General features: G+C 33.8%; 3 protein-coding genes across 5 annotated transcripts; 1 reads left to right on the forward strand and 2 right to left on the reverse strand.

Moving 5' to 3' along the window:
* LOC131848077 (opsin-2) lies at nucleotides 1–5,722 on the forward strand. The gene is made up of 8 exons (XM_059197835.1): nucleotides 1–62; nucleotides 2,555–2,743; nucleotides 3,294–3,503; nucleotides 3,941–4,077; nucleotides 4,511–4,676; nucleotides 5,105–5,291; nucleotides 5,459–5,541; nucleotides 5,611–5,722. The coding sequence occupies exons 1-8, from the start codon at nucleotides 1–3 to the stop codon at nucleotides 5,720–5,722; spliced, it is 1,146 nt and encodes a 381-aa protein (XP_059053818.1).
* A 1,163-nt stretch (nucleotides 5,723–6,885) lies between these two features.
* Nucleotides 6,886–21,869, reverse strand: LOC131848305 (glutamate receptor ionotropic, NMDA 2B). Of its 3 annotated transcripts, XR_009357754.1 has the most exons (18): nucleotides 21,792–21,869; nucleotides 19,041–19,374; nucleotides 14,932–15,321; nucleotides 14,672–14,811; nucleotides 14,352–14,567; nucleotides 14,001–14,238; nucleotides 13,236–13,549; nucleotides 12,888–13,132; nucleotides 12,016–12,217; nucleotides 11,449–11,772; nucleotides 11,083–11,360; nucleotides 10,536–10,638; nucleotides 10,074–10,222; nucleotides 9,122–9,342; nucleotides 8,716–8,816; nucleotides 7,439–7,668; nucleotides 7,084–7,187; nucleotides 6,886–7,001 (listed from the first exon to the last, which is right to left on the reverse strand). XR_009357754.1 is itself a non-coding variant. In XM_059198116.1 (17 exons), the coding sequence occupies exons 3-17, from the start codon at nucleotides 15,305–15,307 to the stop codon at nucleotides 7,151–7,153; spliced, it is 3,174 nt and encodes a 1,057-aa protein (XP_059054099.1). In that variant the 5' UTR covers nucleotides 15,308–15,321; nucleotides 19,041–19,374; nucleotides 21,792–21,869; the 3' UTR covers nucleotides 6,886–7,150. The 3 variants fall into 3 exon arrangements, 2 of the variants coding, with proteins under 2 accessions (XP_059054099.1, XP_059054100.1); XM_059198116.1 differs by having other exon boundaries at nucleotides 6,886–7,187; XM_059198117.1 differs by lacking the exons at nucleotides 14,672–14,811; nucleotides 19,041–19,374; nucleotides 21,792–21,869 and having other exon boundaries at nucleotides 6,886–7,187; nucleotides 14,932–15,006.
* A 616-nt stretch (nucleotides 21,870–22,485) lies between these two features.
* On the reverse strand, nucleotides 22,486–25,273 carry LOC131848157 (YTH domain-containing protein 1). Its single transcript, XM_059197922.1, has one exon. It carries the CDS (start codon nucleotides 25,066–25,068, stop codon nucleotides 23,731–23,733), a length of 1,338 nt encoding a protein of 445 aa, XP_059053905.1. The 5' UTR covers nucleotides 25,069–25,273; the 3' UTR covers nucleotides 22,486–23,730.
* Nucleotides 25,274–25,358: the final 85 nt, after the last annotated feature.

Genomic DNA, 25,358 nt, shown 5'->3' on the forward strand with positions numbered 1-25,358 from the left:
ATGGAAAATCAAACATACAACCAATACAACCACGTACATGATCCTCGTTTTGAGTACTATAGGTGAGTATATTTTTAATTATATTTTATATATACTTTCGAATAACATATATATGACCTATATGATTAAAAATGCTAACAAAATCAAATAAAAAAAATGGACACAGGGTTCATTACTGTGTCTATAATTTACGGTTGAAATTTGATCAAAGTATAAAAGACGAATAAATAACATTAGCGCAAAGAAGCTTTCCAACAAATAAGTTATAATATAATATACATAATAACTTATTTTTAGTTTCACTACAATTTATATGCATTTAATAGGAATGCCTAATACAATTTGCATAATTTGTACCTATTTTTAACCAAATAGTTACCTATAATTTTATAATGGTTGGATTTTCACAACGATGCTACTTAAATTTTTTTTTGTTATCCTGTACTGTGTGTTTACGTATATATTTTATTTACTGTAATTACAATATTTCCGCTTTGTCGCTTCAGAAATCGACAGCATTAGTAAGTTCTGATATTGCTCGATGACATAATTATACAATTGACGAACAAAATTTTTAATTTCATTTCCAAACACTATATGTATACATATAAATATCGTTTCAAACTGATAAATATAAGTAACTTCGAAATTTAATATTGGCCCAACCTGAGAATAAACCCTATCGATTGCAAAGCGAATCATTGAAATCCGTTCCATTTTAGCGAAAATATCGGATAACACACATGTTAGGAACACGCTTAACCTTACCGTAAAATTAAAAAAAATAAATGCAGGTTCAGTATAAGAATAGAATTCAAATCTATTTAAAAGATATAAGGAGACCTGTTGTAGACTATCTAATATAATAAAAGTAATGGAATGGATCTCAAAAAGGTAGTATTCTAGAGATATACTACTACTATACTGTAGTATGGAGTGTTAGTATACTGTAGAAGAAGGAAGGAAAAAAGAAAAAAAAAGTGACCATGTTGAAGAGTATTATGGATTTCTCAGTTGGTTATTATGGTGATTGTAATAAAACTAGGCAATTGTGGATAAATGAAATTAATTTGCTTCCGTATATTGTGAAAAGATCAAATGCAATGAAAAAAACAAAAGAAGAACAGTGACAGGAATATTTAAAAGTATATGACTATACAAAAGTATTAACAAGGAGGTTTTAATCTCCAACATGCCCCCGGGCGTTGAAAGCCTTAACTCTCAACCATCTTCAGGCTCAAGAAGTGGACGAGATATATGGGAGAATGACTTGCAGACAATTCCAGTATCTATCTTGATATCATCAACTAGACTAATTGCGTTTAAACGACGATTAAAAGTCTCAACTTCCACTTAAATAACGGAAGATTGTCCTCCTCTTAGGACAATGACCACCTTGAAAATATCGGTGATTGTTCGCCATATAATGCGCTACTACAATTCTGGTACAATGCTCCAACGGGATGTAATAATGTTGACATAGTTGCTTAATCGGCAGGAATCCAACTTCAAATGATGATGAGCATCTTGTATGTAGTTTGGCGCCAGCAATGATGTCAAAAGATCCGTTGAGGGAATATATTAATGGCTTCTTATCATCTGGGTCTGATGCTAACAGAGTGAGCAGTCGAGAATTCAATACGTCCTTGACTTGAACCAAAACAGTGTTGAGCTCTTCATAAGCTAAATGACAATTTCCCAACACTCTTTTCAATTTAAATTTTGATTTTACGCCCGATTCCCAGAGACTACAATTTAATAAAAGCCGGTATTAAATGAAAAATTATATCCTCATTGGCTGCACCACCAATGAAAGAATTGCAGATGTTCTTCAAAAAAGAAGGCTACATTAAGGATCGGCGAAGTCCTCATGACACCCTAGTATTTTAGGCTTCGTGTCGCCGCCGCGCCTCGTCGATACGCTATGGTAAAAGTTTACCATCAGGCAAACAAGCCTACGGCCCGTATGCTTGTTGGCCACCATTTTAGTATAAAAAAGTAAAGAATTATTTGAACAGATGGGTGCGATATTACTAGTATATACCTACGTGTAGATTATAATTAGGTACTAGATATGTTTATTAATCATAACAGTATCAGATATAACTATATAAAAATAGGACTTGATTTAATAAATTACCAACTATATGAATTACTATTTATATCCTCCGTAGTCTAGTGGTTTAGAACTTACTTCCGATGGTCACGGGTTCGATTCCTGGCACGGTACAAGCGTTTGTATCCATGAGTATTATTTTTCGTATCTATCTGAGTGTTTTCTATATATAATAAACATGTATGTATTTACAAAAAGATATACTTATTTGTGAATTTATATCAGTTGTCTAGTACCTATAACTCAAGTTCTAGCTAGTTTAGCGGTACTAAGCGACGCTGTACGAATTGTCGTGAAATATTATTATCTACTAAGTATTTATTATATAATAATTAAACTGTTGTGTTCTTGTATTACAACAAGGTTTTCCCTGAGTGTATCAATTTGCTTTCTACTTCTTTATCTATCAATAGAATTTGACTGTTATAATTGTTTCAGCAGAACTAGTAATGAAGTGGAGATGCTCGGCGCCGGTCTAGTCGGAGAGGACTTAGCCGCAGTACCAGATCACTGGCTCTCGTTTCCCGCACCCCCCGCTAGTGCTCACACTGCCTTGGCCCTGCTATACATCTTCTTCACAGCAGCTGCATTGCTTGGAAACGGCCTTGTGATATTCATATTTTCAACGTTAGATTATTTATCTCCTATTAATATCTTTTCACTGTGCTATATTGAAGTATTATTTTGTTCTATTTGTGTCTTTGAGTATTCTTACATAAGATATCGTCCTACCGCCGTCCGCAGTAACCCAGTGTCATTTCGCGCTCTGGATAAGAGCCTACAATAATTAATTGAACTGTAGAAAAACTAGATTTTCACCAAAAAATGAACAAGCCAAAACAGTATATAATTTGAAAAATTACGAATTACGAAGATATTTATATTTACTTTAAAACGAGTAGAGCAAAACATAAATATTAATGGCGAAATTTAAATTGAAAGTATTGTTATCGCACTTGGTAGAGGGGTGGCGCAAGGTCTCTGAATAGAGATAGAACGAATACTGATGAATACTCGTACCTACATTGTAATTTCATTGCGTGGACACAGTCCTCTTAAGATTCAATAAATGAACACATAAATAACTACTACCATAACGTTTAATTATATTCACATACGTTAAATTAATAAGGTAATAGGTTTATTACGGATTAAATTAATTATTATTAATTTACAGAACAAAGAGTCTTCGAACATCAAGCAATCTTCTGATCCTGCAATTAGCTATACTGGACTTTATTATGATGGCGAAGGCACCTATATTTATCTACAACAGCGCTATGCGAGGCTTCGCTGCCGGCACGCTTGGATGTCAAATATTTGCTGTCATGGGAGCTTATAGTGGTATTGGTGCAGGAATGACCAATGCTTGCATAGCATATGACAGGTCCGTATATACTTATCATCTATATTACGCAAATTCCTTGATTATAAGTTCAAGTAAATTTTAAAGAAAAGAACTGTTGACCTATCTATTCTATATTGCTATAAATTAATACAGACAAGAATTTTGTAGATAGATAAGGCATGTAGAAATATTATAATAATTGAATTCTCCCCTGTCTAATGGTTCGGTTGGAATATTTTTATTATGTACTTATTATTAGATTGTAAAATTGTATAATAAAAAATTTACATTAAAAGCGAATATCACAAGCACACAAGAATTATTTTACAATTAATGTCTCCTACAACGGTTTAATCAGTTTTTGTAGATATTAATAAATATATAAAAGTTCTTAGGTTTTCTATTTTAATATATAGGTACTTTAAAAAAAATACAATATATACAATCAACTTATTTGTCCTAACAAATATTTTCAGGCATTCAACTATCACACGGCCTTTAGATGGGCGATTGTCACGTGGTAAAGCCCTGTTGATGATAGCTATGGTCTGGATTTATGCTACACCTTGGGCATTGTTGCCATTATTTAAGATCTGGGGAAGATATGTGCCCGGTAAAAATGATTGAATTTTTATTAATTTTTGGTCTCACCCACTGTCCTTGCAATAACTGGTCACGTTTTGGCACGTCCTCGCTAGTAGAAATTCACAAATTTTGTAATTTTATTAACATTGTATAAATAAATATAAAATTTACATTATCCTTAATTTTTACATGTTATAATTAGACTTTATATTTTAAAAAATAACGTAATAATAAATTTAGAACCTCTCCCACCCATTATCACACTTTGTCGACCGACCATTTCCTCTGCATCCCCCTAACCAAAGTCAATACCAAACCAAGTCATGGATGGCTTATGTGTTACAACCCCAATAGTATAATTCTTACAATTAAAATTTTTATAAATATATCGTCTAAATTGAATGGAATTTCGCAATTGTATATTTCATTTTATTAAGCTTTAACTTACGATTTGTTCACAGAGGGGTACCTAACGTCTTGTAGTTTCGATTATCTAACGAACACTTTTGACACAAAATTATTCGTGGCATGCATTTTTACTTGCAGTTATGTTTTCCCTATGTCGATGATAATGTATTTCTACAGTGGCATCGTAAAGCAAGTTTTTGCACATGAAGCAGCATTGAGGTAAATAATTATTACATATTTATATTTACAAATTTAAGAGTTTGGATTTCAACTTACTTCTAAAAAATACCAAACCGATTGATTTGTTTTGCATGAAATATCTGTTCATAAATAAAGTCTGTCCTGGCCATATCTATTGCTTAAAATACTTACTATAGATGTCAAAAATATGGGTACCCTAACATTCCTACAAAATATTTGTGAGTTCCTACTATTCATTCTATTCAGTTTTAATGTGAAGATAATTAATTATTATTTACTTGGTGGTAAGTTTTAATTTCCTTCACATTAAGGCATGAATTATATAATATCAGTAGGTAATAAAGTATATACCTATACGAGTAGTAACTCTCCAGAAATCAAATGAAGAATGTCAATTGATGACAAACTTAGAAGAAATTTAAAGAATTCCCGCCTTTTATCCATAGGGAGCAAGCTAAGAAGATGAATGTGGAATCGTTGAGAGCAAACCAGAATAGTGGCGCACAATCAGCAGAAATCCGCATTGCAAAAGCTGCGTTAACAGTATGTTTCCTGTTTGTGGCGTCGTGGACACCGTACGGCGTAATGGCTCTTATAGGTGCATTCGGAAATCAACAGCTCCTTACTCCTGGGGTACCTACTCAGAGATTAATATGCCATATAAAAATCAAAATAAATATCAAGAAATGCAATGAGTTCTTAAATAATAAAAAATAGATACCTTACATTTTTCTGTATTGTACCAAATGTAGACTGATTTTAAGTATGGATAGGTGTTTTTAATTTTTTACATATTTCAGGTTACAATGATACCAGCTGTGGCGTGTAAAGCAGTGGCTTGTATAGATCCATGGGTTTATGCAATAAGTCATCCAAAATATAGGTAACTTTCGTAGCAAATTTGTTAGTTTGTTACGATGAATATGTGTTCTTATTAATTTATTTATTTTAGACAAGAACTTCAACGGCGTATGCCATGGCTTCAAATCCATGAACCCGACGATACTACTTCCACTGCTACGATGAATACGGTGAACAGTGCTCCTCCTGCCACGACCGCTTAGACCTTAATTTTTATAGAATGTTACGGTGTATTATGACGAAATAGAATATATTCTTGTATACTGTTAATGGATATTACTTTTTATTGCTTTACATAATAATTGTACTCTTCTGACTGAATGTAGCCACATTATATTTTAACAACGACAATGGCTTTGCTAATGGATCTTGATTAATGTTTTTTTTTTATTATTTAATTATTAATCGTTGTTAAAAAATACTAGAATGCATGCAATAACGGCATTTTTATTCTTACTACCTATACATACCAAAGGAATGAATCCCGAAAAAGGAAAGAGGACAATTTTTTTTTCAAATATTGAAGAAAGTCTTATGATTATTACTCAAGTTTATTTTTATCCTCTTTTATGGAATACTAGAGAATCGAGAAATAGATAGAATAGTAATCTTAGCAAAATGTGAAAAAAATCGATTTCTCTTAATATCGGTTAAATTCACATAACATAGTTAGGCAATATTTTATTAGTTCAGGTAGAATTCGAATTAGTTATTTCTTTAAGTTTGTTTCTTTTTTATTTTATTTTAATTGATATTAATAGCAGGTACTGTCTATTGTTTTTTTTTTATTTCCACAGACAGCGGTCCGTGCCTTTGTTGACTTTATCTATCTCCATTAAAATTAATTAAAATTTTCATTTATTAACATTTTATGGTTTACCGCCCTATCTATATATATATATAACAATTAGAAATTACATTATATATTATAAGTTACAATTAGAATCCGATCCAAAAACTATCTGTCTTTTGGTTGACATGTTTCATTGGTCAATAAAGCATACGTAGATATATTTTTAACTGGTGCAAAGTGAAAATAAACTACTATTACTATGACAGCTTTGCGTTGTGTAACTTATTCGCTGTAATTGTATTTATATAAGAATAAATAGATTTTATTATTATTGAATTGTATATAAATAGGGAGTTCATTGTAATATAATTCGTAATTCCAATCTAGCTCCAATTAGCTTATCCACAATTGGACTTTATATCTTGGTACTTACCCATCTAGAAATCAAACATGGAAAAGTATAAGATGTAGTTCACTCAATAAATAAATATATATATACCATTGGAGAATTCCAATAAAAAAGTAAATCACAAAGGCTTCATATCATCCACTGAAAATATAAAAACAATATAATATTGTCCAAAAAATATATTTTTATTGTAGTAGACAACACGAGGGCGCGCGCCCGGCGCCCAGCCTGCACTGCGCGCGCGTCCCACAACAACGCTTCGCTATCTACGTCCAGCTCTCTGTTTTAATAATTGGAATAATTTATTTAATAATTACAACGCTTTTTTATCTGTCCGTATTTTAACATTAGGTATAACTAACTTCGTTTTGTATAACTTGGTGTAAGAACAGCCTTCAGGAATTGAAAAAGGGTGGCGCAATATGCGCCTCACAGCACTGTTTCCATTTCTACTCGTGTCCGCTCTCTGAAACAGTAAAACATACTATTGATCCATATAAATTAAACATTGAATATTATAACTATACTACCTTCTACTTTATGTACATATAAGTTGTGTAGATAATAACAATTCACTATAAATTGTACCATAGAACTAAAACCAATAGAAGACGATAAGTTACATAGATATTTTCCTATACAGCCGAACTACGCTTATCTGTCAATGTGATCATGGAACCAATTTAGAAAGAACGCTTGTAAGTATAATGGGAGAACCTGGCGCGTAAATCACCGCAAGACAGCGGACGGTCGAGATCTGGGAGGAGGTCGGCGGTGGCGTGCAGTGTGCGCGGCCTGGTGGCGTCGTGCGGCAGTCCGCCCGCCAGCAGCGCCGCCGCCGACGCCAGCCTCCGCGGCGGCGGCTGCAGCCCGTGCGCCGCCAGTGCAGCCGCCAGCTGACGCGCGCGTGCCATTGCCGCGTCGCGCTCGTGACGCGCCCGCCACACCTTATAACCAACGTTTATTAATTACTAGCTGTTCCCGCGACTTCATCCGCGTGGAATTTAACTTTATTTTTCTAAAATAAAAGTAGCCTAAGTTACTCCTTATTACATCAGCTTCCTGCCAAAAAAAGTCCCGTCATTTTAGAGATTAGCCGGAACAAACAGACAGACAAAAATTGTAAAAAATGTTATTTTGGTATATGTATACCGTATTCATATGCATCTAATAAAAAACGTTTATTTCAATATTACAAACAGACACACCAATTTTATTTATATGTATAGATTAGCAGTGCCCGCAGTTTCACCCGCGTGAAGTTTATAGCCTATATGTTAATCTGATTTCATCAAAATTAGTTTAATTATTAATTAGTAGTTTTTGCATGAAAGAGTAACAAACATCCATACATACTCACAAACTTTTGCGATTATAATATTAAGATTTGACGGCCTAGCTTTCGATTCCTCGCACAGTACAAACATTTGTATTAATGAGTATTGTTGGTATTAATCTGAGTGTTCCCTATGTTATTTACGAAAGAAAAAAATATATCAGTTGTCTAGTACCTATAACATAAGCTCTGCTTAGCTTAAAACTAGATGGCGCTGTGTGCATTGACCTGAGATATTATTGTAAAATAATTGTCTTTAATATCTATTTATATATTATTTTCTTAATAAAAAATAACTGTACTGCATAGGTGGATGCACCATTCCATTATCATTCATTTAAAACAACTCAAAACTTAATAGTTAAGTATATATTTGTTACTTGCTCAGTAAAGAGGAGTTAAAGAGAGAAGCAAGATACTTCACAGGAAAATATCATCATCAGATCTTGACTTTTACTACTTTACTTATGAAAACCTAATGTCAATAACCAGATAAATCCATGCATTTCAGAATTATGTTTAATTTGACGAGTATATTTAATAGTTAAAGTAACTTATTTGTACTTGATTTTCTTCATAATATAATGTATTATATTATATTTGGAATATACTTATAGAAATTATACCTAAACGTAATGTAATTAAAAGCAATAGATACCTGTGCGGCGCAAACAGCAGAGCGACAGTGACCCCGAGATCCCGTACCGAAACCTCGAGCTGCTGCCTCTACCACGGCGCCATGAAATGACAAAGATTGACCTGAAAATAATATTTATGCATAATCAAGCAATTCCTTTGTTATAAATCAAATACATACGTATATACTATGTAATACAAAAAACAAACTAAATTATATAAATAATATTCTTCATGAATGAAAAATATTACAGTCTCTCAATGTTAGCATTAAAATATTAAGTAGCTCTTTGTTAATTAATAAGAAGAATAAAATTATTGACATGTCCCTGCAAGATGTTTGTTTTACACACAATATACATATATGTACCAATGGATTTATTAGTAAAAAAAAAACATTTCAGAGGTGTAAACATATAAACACATACCCATGGACAATGATACTAGGGCACAACAAGAGCCCACACTGGAGGCAGCGAGGTGTGTTCGCATGTACCGGAAGTAAACATGTTCCAGCAACAGCAATAGTGCCGCCAGCAAAATTCCCGCCATTAAAAGTAAAAATGCTGACAGGAACTGCTCCAGTGCCAATGGGTCGGATGACTTATGTTCTTGTTTGTTTGGCTTGCATGTTCCAGTCATCCAGTATCTAAGTACATACAATAACACATATAACTGTATAAAATACATATCATATACATAGGTAGGTATTATTTATTTTATTGACGGCCTCGGTGGTGTACCAGTTTAGCACAATGCTTTATTTCCTATGGTTGTGGGTTCGATTCCACAGACTACACACATTTGTATTTATGAGTATGCAAGTTTGTATTGGTCTGGGCCTTTTTCTATGTGTATATTATGTATGTATTTACAAAAAATATATATCTATCAGTTTTCTAGTAGCAACAACACTAGCTCTACTTAGATTTGAACTGAAATTGAATATTTTTTGTAATTTAAAGTGATCTATCTCTTCTTCTTTTTTTTTATTTATCCTGCAATCGGCTTACCAAGCCTTTCACAGATTGGTTGTGGGACTGTTGACGGGAGAGAACTATACCTCCAGTGAGGAAACTGTCTCATCGGTGAATAAGATCCCATGCATGGAGTCTCTTAAGCCTTCTGCATTGCAATGGGTCTCGTAGTGCTGTTGCAAAGATATTGGTATGCGCCCCTATACGATCTCTGTATACTCTTGTTCTGTACTCTACTTCTTCTCTGATTCTAATTCTAATGAATAGAGGTGCAGCAGTTATGGTTTTGAGTGCTTTAAGTAATTTAAAGTGATAAAGTTATTTTCCTTATATCTCACTAGACCCATGATAGAATAACTGACATATTTGGGTGTCATTCTACCTAATTTTCAATCTAACATACCTGCGTAATCTCTCCAAATCTCCATTAGATCGCAAATCAAGCAATCTTTTATTGAACATACTGAGGTATTTAGAATTGCGTGTAAATGCTAATCCATAGCCAGACATAGCGTACCAAGACCCTACGGTCAGGAGTCTGCAGTCCTCGTCCTAGAACATAATAGTAATAAAAAGAATACAATTACTTGCATGAAATCGGTAATCATATGTCCACTAATGTGTAATGAATGATTATAATATAATGTATTTTATTTCAAATTCCTCCGAACGATCCCTTGTATCATTAGCCAAGCGTTGAGTTCAAGAGTTGAACTCTAGCGATGGTAGACTTAGTCTAGAGTTGCATTCGTCAGTCAACAGGTGACCTTCAGAACACGCCCCTATTTTTGCCCGGTAAATATGTAAAGGCCAGCTGCAGCTAATAATACTGGAACAATTCGAAATAAAGATTACTCAAACTTACTTGTGATACTAAGTAGTCCAGTACAGTACCGTCGTATATAAATGCATCAAGCTCTCCGGTTAGTACACTTGTTACTCCTGCACTCACAGTACTTCTATTGTACCTACAAATATTTCAGTAATAAGTATAAATACTGCCTTTACGCATTTGTAGGATTGATTACATGCTAATGTTAAACGCTTTCATTTTCCAAGCGTAAATGCTACCCTTGGAAACAAATCTATTAATCAAGAACGGAAGATGTTGTTCAAGAACCATGTTATTACAACACATTTGTTTAAGTACTATAAGCAATTCGCATCGGAGTAAAGGGCTTCATATATACTTTAGTACGTATAGACCAGTTATCGAACATGATGCCATTCACACTCAAATTATTTTTAATTTGTAATTAACCCTATAAAAATTTGCACTGCTTGTAACTGAATGACGACTGACTGACGAATGCTTTGATTCATCAAAGCCATATCTTGATATTTTCAAATCACTGTGATGATTTGACGAAATTAACCTATGTTTATTCAATTACAATATAATATGTACATACTGGGCCATGTAGGCATGTGGCTCGGAAAAGTATTTGGCTAATGTAGCATCAGTGTGTGACCAAGGCACAGTTCCAAACTTCAGTGCTGGCCTTTGTGATAATGGCCTAGATATCCTTGGATCATCAATACCGCTTAATTCGTGAAATTCCTCTCGTGTAATCATAAAAGCGGCTAAATTAGCAGTGTAGATAGCAAGAAACACAACCGCAAACATAGCCCACATATTAGTCATGAATCTGGCAGTAAATCCACGGGGGGAATCCACGTGCACTGAGGCCTGTGAATTCAAAAACATTTCTTTAAGATATTGTATTTTTATACAACAAGTTTCAAGTATTTTTTTTATATCTAAATCTTTTACTTGCCTGAAAAAGAACGGCCCACACAATCCAGTAGGTTCGACAAAGTGAAAAACGATTTTGAGGGACTCGCTTCGAATTGTGGCCTGTAGAGCAGTCGAATCCACTTGGTGATAACCACTCGAAAAAGAATATAGAGAAAGTCGCAGCTTGTATTGCAACTGCCCCTACTAGCATCCACGATGCAGTATCAAAAGGCTCCAAGAAAGCCGTAGGTGAAATTATACCCGTACGCTTGGCTACCACAATAGCAACACCAGTCTCCATAAATGGCACACTAAAATCTACCACTGCTTCTCGGTCAGAGTTGATAATCAATGACGTTAATACCTGAAATAAAATATTTACAATATTAGATTAGAATTAAGAAAGACAAGCACTTTTAATAATTCGTACTTATAATATTGTATAAACAAATAACTAAGACACTATATAAAAATGATGACAGAATTAAATTCTTAATTTAGACTAAGTCACATTATAATGAAATTAAATGAAAACGATTAATGTACCAATCGTTCTTAGTGCAATAACTACATAGCAACATTACAACTACTACACCGGTGTACTCACCATGTCTGTTTTTTTATTTACCAGGTCTGCTATAAGACCGTTCCATTTTCCCTGATGTAGTGTACCCCAACGTCCATCTTCTACACGTACCAACTCATATGTGAATCCCAATTGCTCTGCTAACTGTTGTAATAAATCAATGCAAAAACCACTGCAACACTGATATAAAGAGCTGTTGCCATGTGCGGTACCTGCTTCCAATCTATAAAAAGTAAGTAAGTAGTTTGAATGTTTATTTAATTTATAAGTAGACAAATATACATATAACTAAAATTGGAGAGTGTGTTTGTAATATTGAAATAGCCGTTTTTTACCACCTGCATATGAATATACGGTACATACACCGAAATAACAGTTTTTACAATTTTTGTCTATTTGTCTGTTTGTTCCTGCTAATCTCTGAAATGGCCGGATCGATTGTGACGCGACTTTTTTGGTAGGTAGCTGATGTAATAAGGAGAAACTTAGGCTACTTCTATTTTAGAACAATTCTTTTATTTTAGTACAATAAAGTTAAATTATATTTGGACGAAGTCGCGGGGTCAGCTAGTTAATAATAATAACCTACGAACCGAACCTTAAACGGTTTAGCACACCGTAGCCGACACCCACTACTAATAAATTGATCAATTATATACTATTATGAATAAATCATTATTTAGATATACGACTATATTAAATATTGTTGTAGATAATAAATCACACTATACAACTACCGAACTACCGAAGTAAACTGTATGTAACATTTGATTTTAGTCTGATTAATCAATACGTCTTTTTAATAGTAACTATACAGTTACTTAAGTTTATAATATTTGTTAAGACATATATTGACTGATACTGACTGATATATATGCCAATTATTGACTCACCCTACAACATCGATCTCAGGTGCAACGCGACAGATAATGCCCCGATCTAGTGAACAACGACCACTGACGGGGTCTGGTGGGGCTAAATTTATGTATGGTGGCTCCTCAAGAAATGTGATCCGCATGTGAAATTTTTCTGGTACTCCTTGAGGAGGTGTATGTAAACCACCAGGCCAAACTATATCTTTGATGACAAGGCGTTCTTTTGGATACGAATTCCATGTACCAATTTCTTCCCATACCAACTGAAAGAAAAGTTTTTATATTTGGTACAATATAATAGATTTATCACAATTATTAAAGGCATTTTTAGAAAAAAGGATAGAAATAGCAATTTGTAAATCCTACCTGTTCTCCGATAGATGGTCGAAGATTCATAATTTTAAGCTCTGCGGCTCGTAGTTCTCCATCGGGAGTGAATTCTATGCTTGGTCTTCCTACTTCTCCTTCTACGCTAACATTCCGTAAATGACGATAAAACCTTTCACCGGTAGGCCATCGAGCTTCGCCAGCCCCAGCGCCACTACATGATAGACGTGTACCGAGTGGATGCCGGATGTTTTCTACCTCAGATATGTAAGATTCGACACCATAAGCGAATACCTTGACTGCTGTAGCAATCTCAGCTATCAACGAAGAACTTGATGTGTCGAAATGGACACCTTAAATGGAAAATATAATTGATAAACAACATATTAAGTAAATATTAATTAAGAACTGATATTGGATAAATATTAATTCCTATTTGCGTATTATAAAGTATTTTTTACTTTTGGCCTACTTCTAGTCTTTCATATAGGTATAACTTTCTAATATATTACACACTTATACTGGTTTTTAATAAAATAATAGCTTTAATAATTTTTGCCATTTACTTTTTAATACAGCGAAAATATACACATACTTACATTATTGAGAACTTTTTATTTTTAGAATCTATGTCTATTTATCAGTGCGTTCAGAGCTAATCTCAGAAACGGCTTAACTAATTTGGGTGCGATTTTCTCTAATATATTGTAGTTACTTAACTTAAAATTAGTGTTAATTTTATTACAATCAGGTTATTTAACCTATGTGACTACTGTGTATATCTATTGTCTGTAGAAAACGTACCAAGCATGCCAACAGGAAATTTATTAGGCTGCTGCATTGAACCAAGAACACTTTGCGTGACAATCCACACAAAGTTCTCTCCTGTGAGATGTATGTCGCCAGCCGCCGACAGAATCTCAGCAGCCTCTTCCCGTGTAGCATACAACAACATGACCCTTGCTTCGCTTGTTACCAATTCCTTGAGATCTGATGAACGTTTCACCACAATGGCGTTTAATATTGTGAACTTGAATCGATCCTGAAATAAATAATGTGCACAATTTTTTATACTAAATTTGTACGAAAGTTTTAATTACTACTATTACTACTAAATTACTACTAGTATAAGATTCATTAGTATCATGTGCTAACCTGTAATGCAGTGACTCGTTCTCGAACCGCTTGTATAAAATCGTCATGACCCGCAATAGCAGATGTGACGACACTAAATTGATGCCATTTGTATCGTTCTAATATAGAGAGCATGGCAGCGGTTTGATGTTCAATGGACGGGGCCAACTGAAGTCGTAAAGAAGCATGAGGTGCGCGTTTCTCTAGGCCGCTATTATCTGCGTTCCACGCAATAACCTGAATTAATAATAAAACAGTTAATACATAAATTATAATGGGCAAGCAAAGACAAAATTAGATTTGTGATAGAATTTAAAAGAATAATTAAATGTAAAAATTACCGGTATTCCCAGATAGCCGGCAAGTTGTAGAAAATATTGTGCGGAGGCAGTAGAACGACCATATTGTTCATGATTCATGAGATAGAGGATAGCAGATACGTTGACTGCTAGAAAATCTTTACATAAAGAGTCCAGGATAGCTGAAAGCGTTTACAGATATTTAATATTTATGATCGGAAATTAAAGCTAAATAGTAAAGCATTACATTTAAATTATATTTATTTTATATATATAATAATAAATGACTACTTAATACTTACACATTGGACTAGGTGTCAGGCCTTGAGTAGAAAGCGTGACATTTAGGCGCACTTGTGAGAAGAGTTTTAGTTTGCGTGGCAGTTTTGCTAGTGCTGCTTTTTCGGCTTTGGTGTAATCACGTGAACCAAAGGCTTTATGGGGTACAACGAGTGCGGCTGTGATGACAGAGGGTGCACGAGGTGGCGGAGGTGCAGGTGAGGTGCGAGGGCGCCGCAGCCCATCGCCGCCTATGCGCACCCCTGAGCCCCGAGCACCGTCGCGCCCGCTACTGCCCATTGCACCGCCGCCCACCTTGATCCCACCGCCGCGCTCTGGTGTAGCCGCCGAGAGCGCGCCCAGCGCCGCCAGCGCCATCAGCGCCGTGTGCGCCTGCATCTCTGATTTTGATGCTAAAACAATGATGGTCATAGTAAATACGATTAATTACATGTAAGAATACATTTATTTCTTCAGTTTTCAGTGCCTTTTTCATTTAGCTCCATAATAGATCCTGTCAGCCTAATAAATAATATTACCCCATTTACCAAAAAAGAATTTCTAACAAAAACGAAATCAAAATTAAAGCGGTAATCAAATTAAAATTAAAAATATGTCTGCTGCAAAAGTAGTTGCTCACTTATATGTTATAATTTTTGAGGATTTTTAATTTATGTGTTATTTTTATTAGATAAATATGTATTTTAATTACGAGAATTTATTGAACTAAAATGTTTTTACTAATAAAATTGTGTACTTATTCGACATTGCTATATATAAAATTTGTGCAAATACATTTGATTGTACTGAGTTAACTAATAAGCTGTGCTACGTGGTACCAACCAGTGTGCACCGTCGTTCGGTAAGGGTACGCCGTGTATTCTTCACCCCAACCTATCGGACGTACGCCGGTGCACGAGCGCCTCTTCACCATATTGTTGATGTATTTAACACCAAATTTCCTGATTTAGATATATTTGATTTGTCATACTTTAAATTTAAGAAAACCCTATTAGACATATTAAGTAGAAACCAGTAAATAAATAATGTATATAATAATAAGAGTAACATAACATAAGTATTAACCCGTGGATATCTGTATTGGTTTTACTATTATTAATTCATATCTATGTACTTATATACATACTACATTGTGAAACTGTTTGTATCCCAAATAAAATAAAAATAAAATAAAAATTGCTATTTGCATAAAATCTTATCAAAGTTGGTTCGCCGGGCTTCTCTAATAGTATACGCCGGCAGAATACCAATGGAGGATGATGTAGTGTCATGAACACCAACCGTAATAATCTTCTAGAATAGAGGCACATTCCATATATGAATTTTAGAGTGGTCAGTTCGTCCATCTATTCGGCAACCTTGCCATATTGCAGAAATATATGAAACAGTTTATAGGTACTTATATCTATATATTTTCTATTAATTTTAATGTCATTCGTATGTATGTTAGTCTGTGACGTATTCGTAACATGGGCCATTAATAGCCTGAATTAAATAAATAAATAACAAAATTAAAAATCTAAAGAGAATAGTATCCACTTTTGTTTAAGAATATAATCAAGAAGGATAATAATAAACTACAATATATGTAACAGACCATACCAAAAAACCCAACATGTAATCAGACGATAAAATGTCTTAAGGCGATATTTATATAAATTTTATTAGTTAATGTATAATTGATATGGTTTGCCTAATGTCTATAAAAAAGGAGTGCATATTGGATTTGAAATGGAGAAAAAAATGTAATTAGAAAATTAACTACACCAAAGAAGTAAAAGTGAGTATGCGTACCATAGATAATTATCTATTATATTGTTATGATACCTATACATAATTATGATAACTATATTATATGTGGTTAAAAAATGTTATTGTCGTACATTTTTATGAATTTTGAAACTATTTTATTCTACATATTGTAATATTATTAATATAATAGCAATTAGAAAAATGTTTTGCCCAATATCAAAATTATATAATTAACGATTTTCAAATTTTAAATTATTTTCAAATTCTACGTAGCCCACATAGAATGTGAAAATAAGTTGAATCAATAACATGATCTTCTTAGCTATAGATGAGATAAGTAATCGAATCGTTATTTTTTTATACCTCTTGTGGAGGTTTAAGCCCACAGTTCCGTGATAATGATATTAGTTGATATATTGATTGATTGATGATGAGGGGTTTTTGGTAGCTAAATAGGTAAAACCGCCTTGGTTAAATGCTACTCGAACACTGATTTTTATTACTCAAATAGAAATATAATGAGGTGAAATGCATTTAGGTGAAATTGCATGTGTCGGCAATTGCGTATTGCACAGTAAACAGGCATGTGCGGTTGCCCGTACACCTCTATTGATTATGATTTTTAACTAGTTTCTACCTTGGCTAATGTTTTGTTAGTAATAAAAGAAAATAGTACAGTTAGTGAACTCTACATAGAGTCGAGTTTAGACCAGTTAGAAATAACCACATAGCTAATCTATTTCCATTTAGTACTCTCTAATCGGTTTTGATAATTAGATAGATACTAATATTACACTCAATCACACCCCCTAAAAGAGGTAAAGATTTTGGAAGGAAAAGCGAAGACTAAGAACCCTCCAAATTCTCATTTCTATAGTGCTTAGACAAAGTAACAACCAAAGTTTAATTCCGCCTGCTTGAGCCGCCAAACAGGTTGATTTGAATGATGTGTTTTGGTTTAAGGCTGACATAATTCAATAAAATTACACGTCTCGGAAGCATGCCATCGTAGTCCTCCGGAGTGGTAGCTACTAAAGGTGTCACACAATAATGTGATGTTCTGATGCTGTTCATGAAAGATTATAGATAACAAGTACTACATAAGTGCAATCTGGTGAGCCGTCAGCTTATTTTGCCATTCTAGTGAGGTAAAAAACACAGTAGTGTTCTAGTGCAATTTTTGTTTAGCAGATAGGTATATATGTTTTATATAACCGGATGATAAGTTTATATAAATCTGTATCCCTTAAAGTGATGTAAACAAGGTACAAAGTTAGTACAAAGATTATCCTAAAGCTTTTTATTTACATTCAAGCTTCTAGAGTTGTACAAAACTGAACCCATTTTGCGACGAGTTTCTATTTTTTGTATTATTGTTGATAATAGGTATATCTATTTGATCACACCTAAGGGCCGGTGCTTGTTTACAAGCGTTTCTTAAGTGAAATTATTACTATTATTATTACGTAAGTATACATTAATACGTACATTGAAACTATCAAAAATCTAAGGAGCTACATTTCTACCATAAATCTTAAATACGAATAAGATTCAACTCTTAACGATGGATTTTCTTACCACGCCTACAATATTGTTTCACTAATATGAACACACTATGATCTACATGTACTCAAATATACCCGCCCCCTACCTCTACATATTTAATACAATCTACAAAACTATATATACTCGTATGTATGTTTTCCCAAAACTACTATGGACATACAAATTTCTTGTAGCTAGTTTGGATTAGATTGACTCGGAGAACATTGTAGATATCTATCTATATCCTTATTTTTGGATTATCTAAGTAAGTAATGACAAATTACTCAATCCAGTTGCTAGAAATGTGAAATAGGTGAACGTCGTGTCCTACACCTATAAGTAAGTACACAAGGTTAATAATATAACACACATAGGAATTCTTGTAGTTTTTTTTGTCATAATTTGCATATTTGAGTAAAGAAAATGTAAATATAGTACGTAATTCAAGTGCTGAGATTTTATTATAAAAAGCTATTTCAATATTTATTCATAGATTCATATGTACTTATAAAAATGATGTGTACATATATTATATGAATAATATAACTTATGTTCTACCGGTTATATTATTAGGTATGTATGTTTTGGCATTAATATTAGGTAATTGCATACTAATAAAATAGTATATAAATATGGGCACGAAATTTCATTCCATATTTTGATCAAGCAAAAGATATAATTTACATAAATATATTCATGGAATACTGCTTACGAAGTCCTCTGGTATCTACCTTTTTACATGAAAATGATATTTGTTACGTTCGCGGGGCTACATATAAAAAAACACAGTTGCTAGTGATATGTATAAACACACCTATAAGCGCGTTATACGGCGGTGGTGGTAGTGGCAGCGGCGGCGGCGCGGCAGCGTGCGTGCAGCTATCTTCATAAACTCAGGTGGCGGCGCGGGCCGACATGGGGTCGTTCTGGGACGGACAATGGCGCGGCACCGCGCCGCCCGCAGCACCAACTGTGAGCCACGCGTGTTTACGTAAGCGCCACGCCCCGAGCCACGCTCCGGCGGTATGGAGCGCGGCGCAAAGCGCGTAGCACCTCCAGTCGCCGAGCGCCGACTGACGCGCCCGTTCTCATCCCTAAACACCCTGCTGGACCGCGCCTGCGTCAACAGCTTACAACCTCCACGCCTCCTATTACATAATAATACTAAACGTCGACAAAGCCTTACCGATCCCCCTAGGCCCAAAGCAGACGAATAATTGGCAATACCCGAATTTGCGAATAGCAGCACCCGAGCCACAGCCAGGGATCAAGTTTCAACTGTTATCGTTTTTGGTCATAATTTATTTAGTTAATATAGGGTTTAATTCGTTGTCCAATAGCTTTAGGCAATAAGAGAAATCTCCATTAAAAAGTTACGCAAATTTATATATTATCGTAACAAATCTATAAATTCGATTTGATTCTTGATGTTTGATGTAAAAGGTATATATATTATATATGGTTAATCATTATTACATTATGTTATAAAAATGCTAATTTCTTGTCATGTGATACTATCATATATATTTGATAGTATTTAAATATTAAAGAAATTCTACAATATGTATACAGATATGTCTGAATGCTGCTCTCTAAATTCAGATAGTATTCGAGTAAACATAAGGCTATATTATCGTAGAGTTTGGTACGAAGTCTTATTTTCGTAGCAACTTTATGAAAGCAATCAACATCTATCAATCATGTCATATAATGATTGCGTAATTCGATGGACTAGGCAGTCTTAAAACGGATATTTTCATACGATTCGAAAATACGATAAAGTTTATTCGTTATATGGCCTACCTAATCTGTTTAATCGTATTCTTAGTAGTAAGTCCCCATTGCTAATAATCATTGCCGTCACCGTGAAAACTCTCAAACAATTCACTACGATGGGCTAGCAGAACTGATTTCAAACTCATCTTATCATCCTCAACTGGTGTAGCTAACGGTATACCGTTAGCGCAGGTAACAACTAACTTTTTATAAATATGCCCAATTGTATAAAATGCACCACCTTTTTTCTGCCTCTTGAAATACGAGTTGTTGATGAGATATGTTATGAATGACAATACATGTAACTAATATTATAATTTATGTGACTTATTCTCCTAATCATTAAGTTATAATCAACTGCATCTTGATTAAAATACAATTGAATTGTACTAATTTATACATATAAATAAAATTGGAGTGTCTGTTTGTAATATTAAAGTAACCGTTTTTACTACATGCATATGAATATATATATACGGAACAAACACCAAAAAAGCACTTTTTAAAATTTTTGTCGGTCTGTTTGTTCTGGCTAATCTCTGAAATGGCTGGACCGATTTTAACGGGACTTTTTTTGGCAGGTAGCTGATGTAATAGGGAGTAACTTAGGCTACTTTTATTTTAGAAAAATAAAGTTAAATTCCACGCGGACGAAGTCGCGGGTGCAGGTAGTCTTGTTGTTAGTTACCATACTCCTCTGCAATGGCTTGACCGATTTTTATGAAATTTTATATGCATATTCAGTAGGTCTGAGAATCGTCTACTATCTATTTTTCATACCCCTAAGTGATAAGGGTTGTCCACCGTGTTGGAAACTATTTTATATACATTTTTATTGTCTATATTTTTTATAATATTATATTGTTTTTACATGACATAAGTCAATTTAATACAAAAATATTCTACAACTACAACGGTGCCGTTTTACTTTTTGCTCGTCATCTTGATCTCCATCCTTCACACACCGCTAACATTATTTTTTTATTGATATTTTTTTGCTATGTGTCATTAAAAAATACATACAACCCTAAATTTTCACCCTTCTATCACCAACCCCTATTTTTTATTATTAATTTATATAGCAAAACAACGTTTGACAGGACAGCTAGTAATTATATAATACATTAGGCAATATACATTTTTACTTTAATTGTGTTGCATTTACACATCAACGTCACCTAGCTTAATAAATATACCTAGTCTATCGTAACAAAACGGTACTAGCACTTCGTATGTCAGGTACATATGGGTAGGTAAGGTAAATGATGACCGACGCTTATATACACGAATGGCACCACGGATATAACGTGTCATATGACACTCATGCGTTTTCATTCCGGAAGACTAAGATCTCACATCTCTTGACCTGTAATATCACTACCTTATCTCACAAACAAAACTGTTTATTGGGTAAGATTTATGAGACTAAGATACCAACACAGAGAGCTTTACAAAAAATTTACGTCTCTTGTACGTCTATAAATTAATTTAATTATATCCGTTAAATTTATTTAATTATTAGTAAAAGTAGACATACTATAATATATGTACATGTACATATATGTATGAATATATACATGTAGATACATATACGAATAAATAAAATTGAAGGCTATGTAATTCAAAATTAATAGCTTTGCACTAAATGAATATAAAAGTTTATACGGTAATTACATCAAAACAATAATTTTAAAGAATTTTGTATATCTGTTTGTTCTTGCAAATCTCTAAAAAAGCTAGGCAGATTTTGATGTAACTTTCACTGGCAGATAATTATGTTATAACTTACCATAGCCCTCCAGTATATCGAATAATTTTGCCGTCAACCGTCACTTTTAACGAAGATTAAGGTTTGTCCTGTATAAGCATTTTCTGTGATATTGGGAACACCTGTTAAATTTAATTTTTCAGCGTTTAGACATAACAGTTTCCGTCTCCGTCAGTTTACGTAGAAAGTCGAGGTTCATGTATTAAAAAATATTTACGAAATAAAGAGGAAAACAAGAGAAGAGAAAGAAGAAATATATATAGAGGTTAGTTTATTTTGAATGCATAAGATTTCTCGTTCTCGTGGTGAACTAGATCGTTAATAATTCAATAAGTTTCACATCAATTATCAATGAAAACTTATATCGTGATATGTTCTGTTATTTTGTGGTAGATTTATGTCAACACATAATGTTATTAATATTTAAGTTCGCTAACAAAACACTTTCATAAGTAAATAAAAATATTGTTTTTCAAAATTAACAGTTAATTCGACCGTTGCGACACTTTGGTAGTGAAACCCATAATCTTCTCCGGAGAATGTTTTTCCAAAGATATGGGTGGACCATTTTTAATGTATAACAATAAATTAATGGTTGCATCTAAAATAGGTGTTATTAAGCCCCAAAGTTCATAAGTCATATTCAAACTTCGCCCGGGTTGTACAGCATTACATGGAAGTACAAACATTATAAAGAGGAAATATTTGTTTATTTTCAAAAACTACTTGACTGATTGAAGACTATTTTTAAGTATTTGAAAGGAACATTATTCCAGAGTGACATATATTATTTTAATGCTATATTCACAATTATATGTGTATTGTTCTGTAAAATTTTACAGTGATACTTGTATCCATTGCTGAGTTCAGTGATATGAAATAATTTGTACTTACATTTCGCATTCTCGTGAAATTTACGGTATTTTTAATGCTAATAGTTCAGAACGCGAAGATATTGTGGTATTAAATACTCAACATCCAAATAATAGTAAGTGCAGATTGAAGCAATACCTATTACAAATCATATTTAATAATGTGTGAAGCTTGTAAATAATATTGATACCAATCATCACCTTTTTTGATAAATACCTCATGTAAGTACATATCTTATTTTATTTACTAATTAATGGTATTCACAATTATTACATAAATTGGGTACCACCTGAGCTATTATGATTTATGCTAATACCTGCACTAATACATCCCAGTACCATCAATCTCTTCTGGTACTTCTTTAAATTGTAATGCAGAAAGATGGAAAGAATATATAATTTTTTTTAATAAAGATATACCAAAAAAATAACAGTACTTTTCCTTAAAAATCCAGTATTTGAGATTAATTTCTTTGGTTTCATTACAATTTTAATAATCAGTTAAAAATGTATAATTTCATATACAAAATAGACGGAAAAATATCACAGACATTACAACCAATGAAAAGTTTTCTGTATACTTGCCACTTCTAAACAATTTTATCAGTCTTCAGTGTCACACATGATCACAGTACATACATGACAAGAAACTCAATAGGTCGATGTATTTGGTTATAAGCCAATGCAAATTATACTAATTGATACTTAGTAAATGAAGATGATAAAGAGGTCACTATGACATTTCAAGTGTCATCCCCTTACTTATAGACTGAAGTCTGCTTGTTTGTTAATCAATGTCTATGAATTTATATATGGATTAAGGGAGTCAAATCATTGATTATCAAACAATATGATTTATAAGTAGGGGATGTGTAAATCCATAGCATCCTGAAAAGTAACATGCCTTTATAGCGTCACTAAAATGCATACATGGCATTTTATAATATTGTATATTCAAACATATAAATATTGTCCAAACATGGTTCATCACAACACTAAAAGACTTGATTCAATAAAGTTCAAAGTTCAAACACAATTTTTTATTAGCAAATATTAATTGAAATGATACATCGGTGGTCAATATAGTTTTATCGACGATCACGATAAGATCTGTGGGTATCGCGATCTCGACTGCGCCCTCGAGATCTGTCTGAAGTACGCCATAAAAATTCATCAACTGATCTTTCATAAGACCTTTTATCATAAACAAGCACTGAACGAGCATAGTCAGCAATATCATAATAACGTGGTGGAGGTGGTGGTAGAGGAGGAGGATGATTGTCATATGATGACAATGCTCCACTAAAGCCAGGTGGTGGCACATAAGGGAGTGGAGGCAACTGATGATGCATAGACCTCATGTATTCTGCAACATATGCCTCAGCTGCTGACGCTCCACCAGCATTGTATGCATCTCGATTACGGCCAAACCATGCAGGTAAACGGTCACGCATATATGGCGATGGTGACCTTCTCTTATATGTATTGGTCCCCAACCTACTCCTTGGTGACATAAAAGTCTTTCGTCTACTTCTTAAGGATGTATTTAAACGGTTTCTGTAACTTGCACCTCTAGTAGATAAAGGAGCCCTGTATGTTCTATAGCTCCCACCACTTTTTAAATAACCTTTCTTAGAGGCCTCCTTTGATTTTCTCAAAATGGGCGTCATTTCAATGCCATCATCTTCTGGAAACAATCTACATAATTCTTCTGCAACTTTAGGCTCTATCTCTTGTCCATCTCTACCAATCTTTACTGGTTTACCTTCATTCCATGGATTGTATAAGTGGAGAGTACTACTAAAAGGCAACTCTTTACGACATATCCAGTCAACCTTAAACACTCCGTCTAACACTTTAGCAGATAGACCAGGTGGTAACACCCACGATATTGGCGGAACATCACGACGTGACTCACTTCCTAAGCGAGCAAAACCAGCAAACTTGCCACTCTCTTTAACTGAGAATATTAATAAAACATTCCTTGACTCCCTATATGCTTGGTTCAAATTTGCTTCATTCTGTGGTAAAGTAGACCATACACCTTTTGCTTTTGACAGTGTAATGTTTTCGGCATTATTTGACTTAATTAAAAAAAACCGTGTATCTCTGAACAAATAATTCAGTTTCGTCATGTAATCATACGTTTTTATTTTATTATTAGCGCCCGTTTGACATCTTCGTTTATTTTGTACAGGGGAATGGCTTTTAGACTTAGTCCGCTTACGGTTTAGGCGTTTCTCTTTAGATTTTGTGCTCACGGAACTAATACTCGGTGTACTGGAGTCACTAGAAGACGAACTGGAGACTTCGCTTCGGGTGTCAAAATCTTTTCCTTCCTCCAATTGTTTCAATTCTTCGCCAATTTCTGCTTCTACTTCACCAACGCCAAGGTTGACGGCGTCGGTGTTGTTGGAGACCTCCATTATCAGTTGTGTTTTGTGATTTTCATTTAGTGTTTTGTTCTTTATTCAGCCAGAACAACAAATTTAAGTAATCAATAATATTATTATCAATACAATAGCTGTTAGATTGCTATGAGTTGTATCAACATTTCATAAAATTTATGTATATTAAGAATTTCGATAATATACAAGACAGTACTTGAAGAAATGTCAAATGAAATCAAACCACAGACCAAATAGACTTCTTCAAACTACTCAAAGCAAAGACAAGCGACACCTACAGATTAGAGACAGATTAACGGCAGAACCTG

This window comes from Achroia grisella, unplaced genomic scaffold (assembly GCF_030625045.1).
Source record: "Achroia grisella isolate CSIRO2021 unplaced genomic scaffold, CSIRO_AGI_Agris_v1 utg546, whole genome shotgun sequence".
In the NCBI taxonomy this organism is placed as follows: Eukaryota; Metazoa; Arthropoda; class Insecta; order Lepidoptera; family Pyralidae; genus Achroia; species Achroia grisella.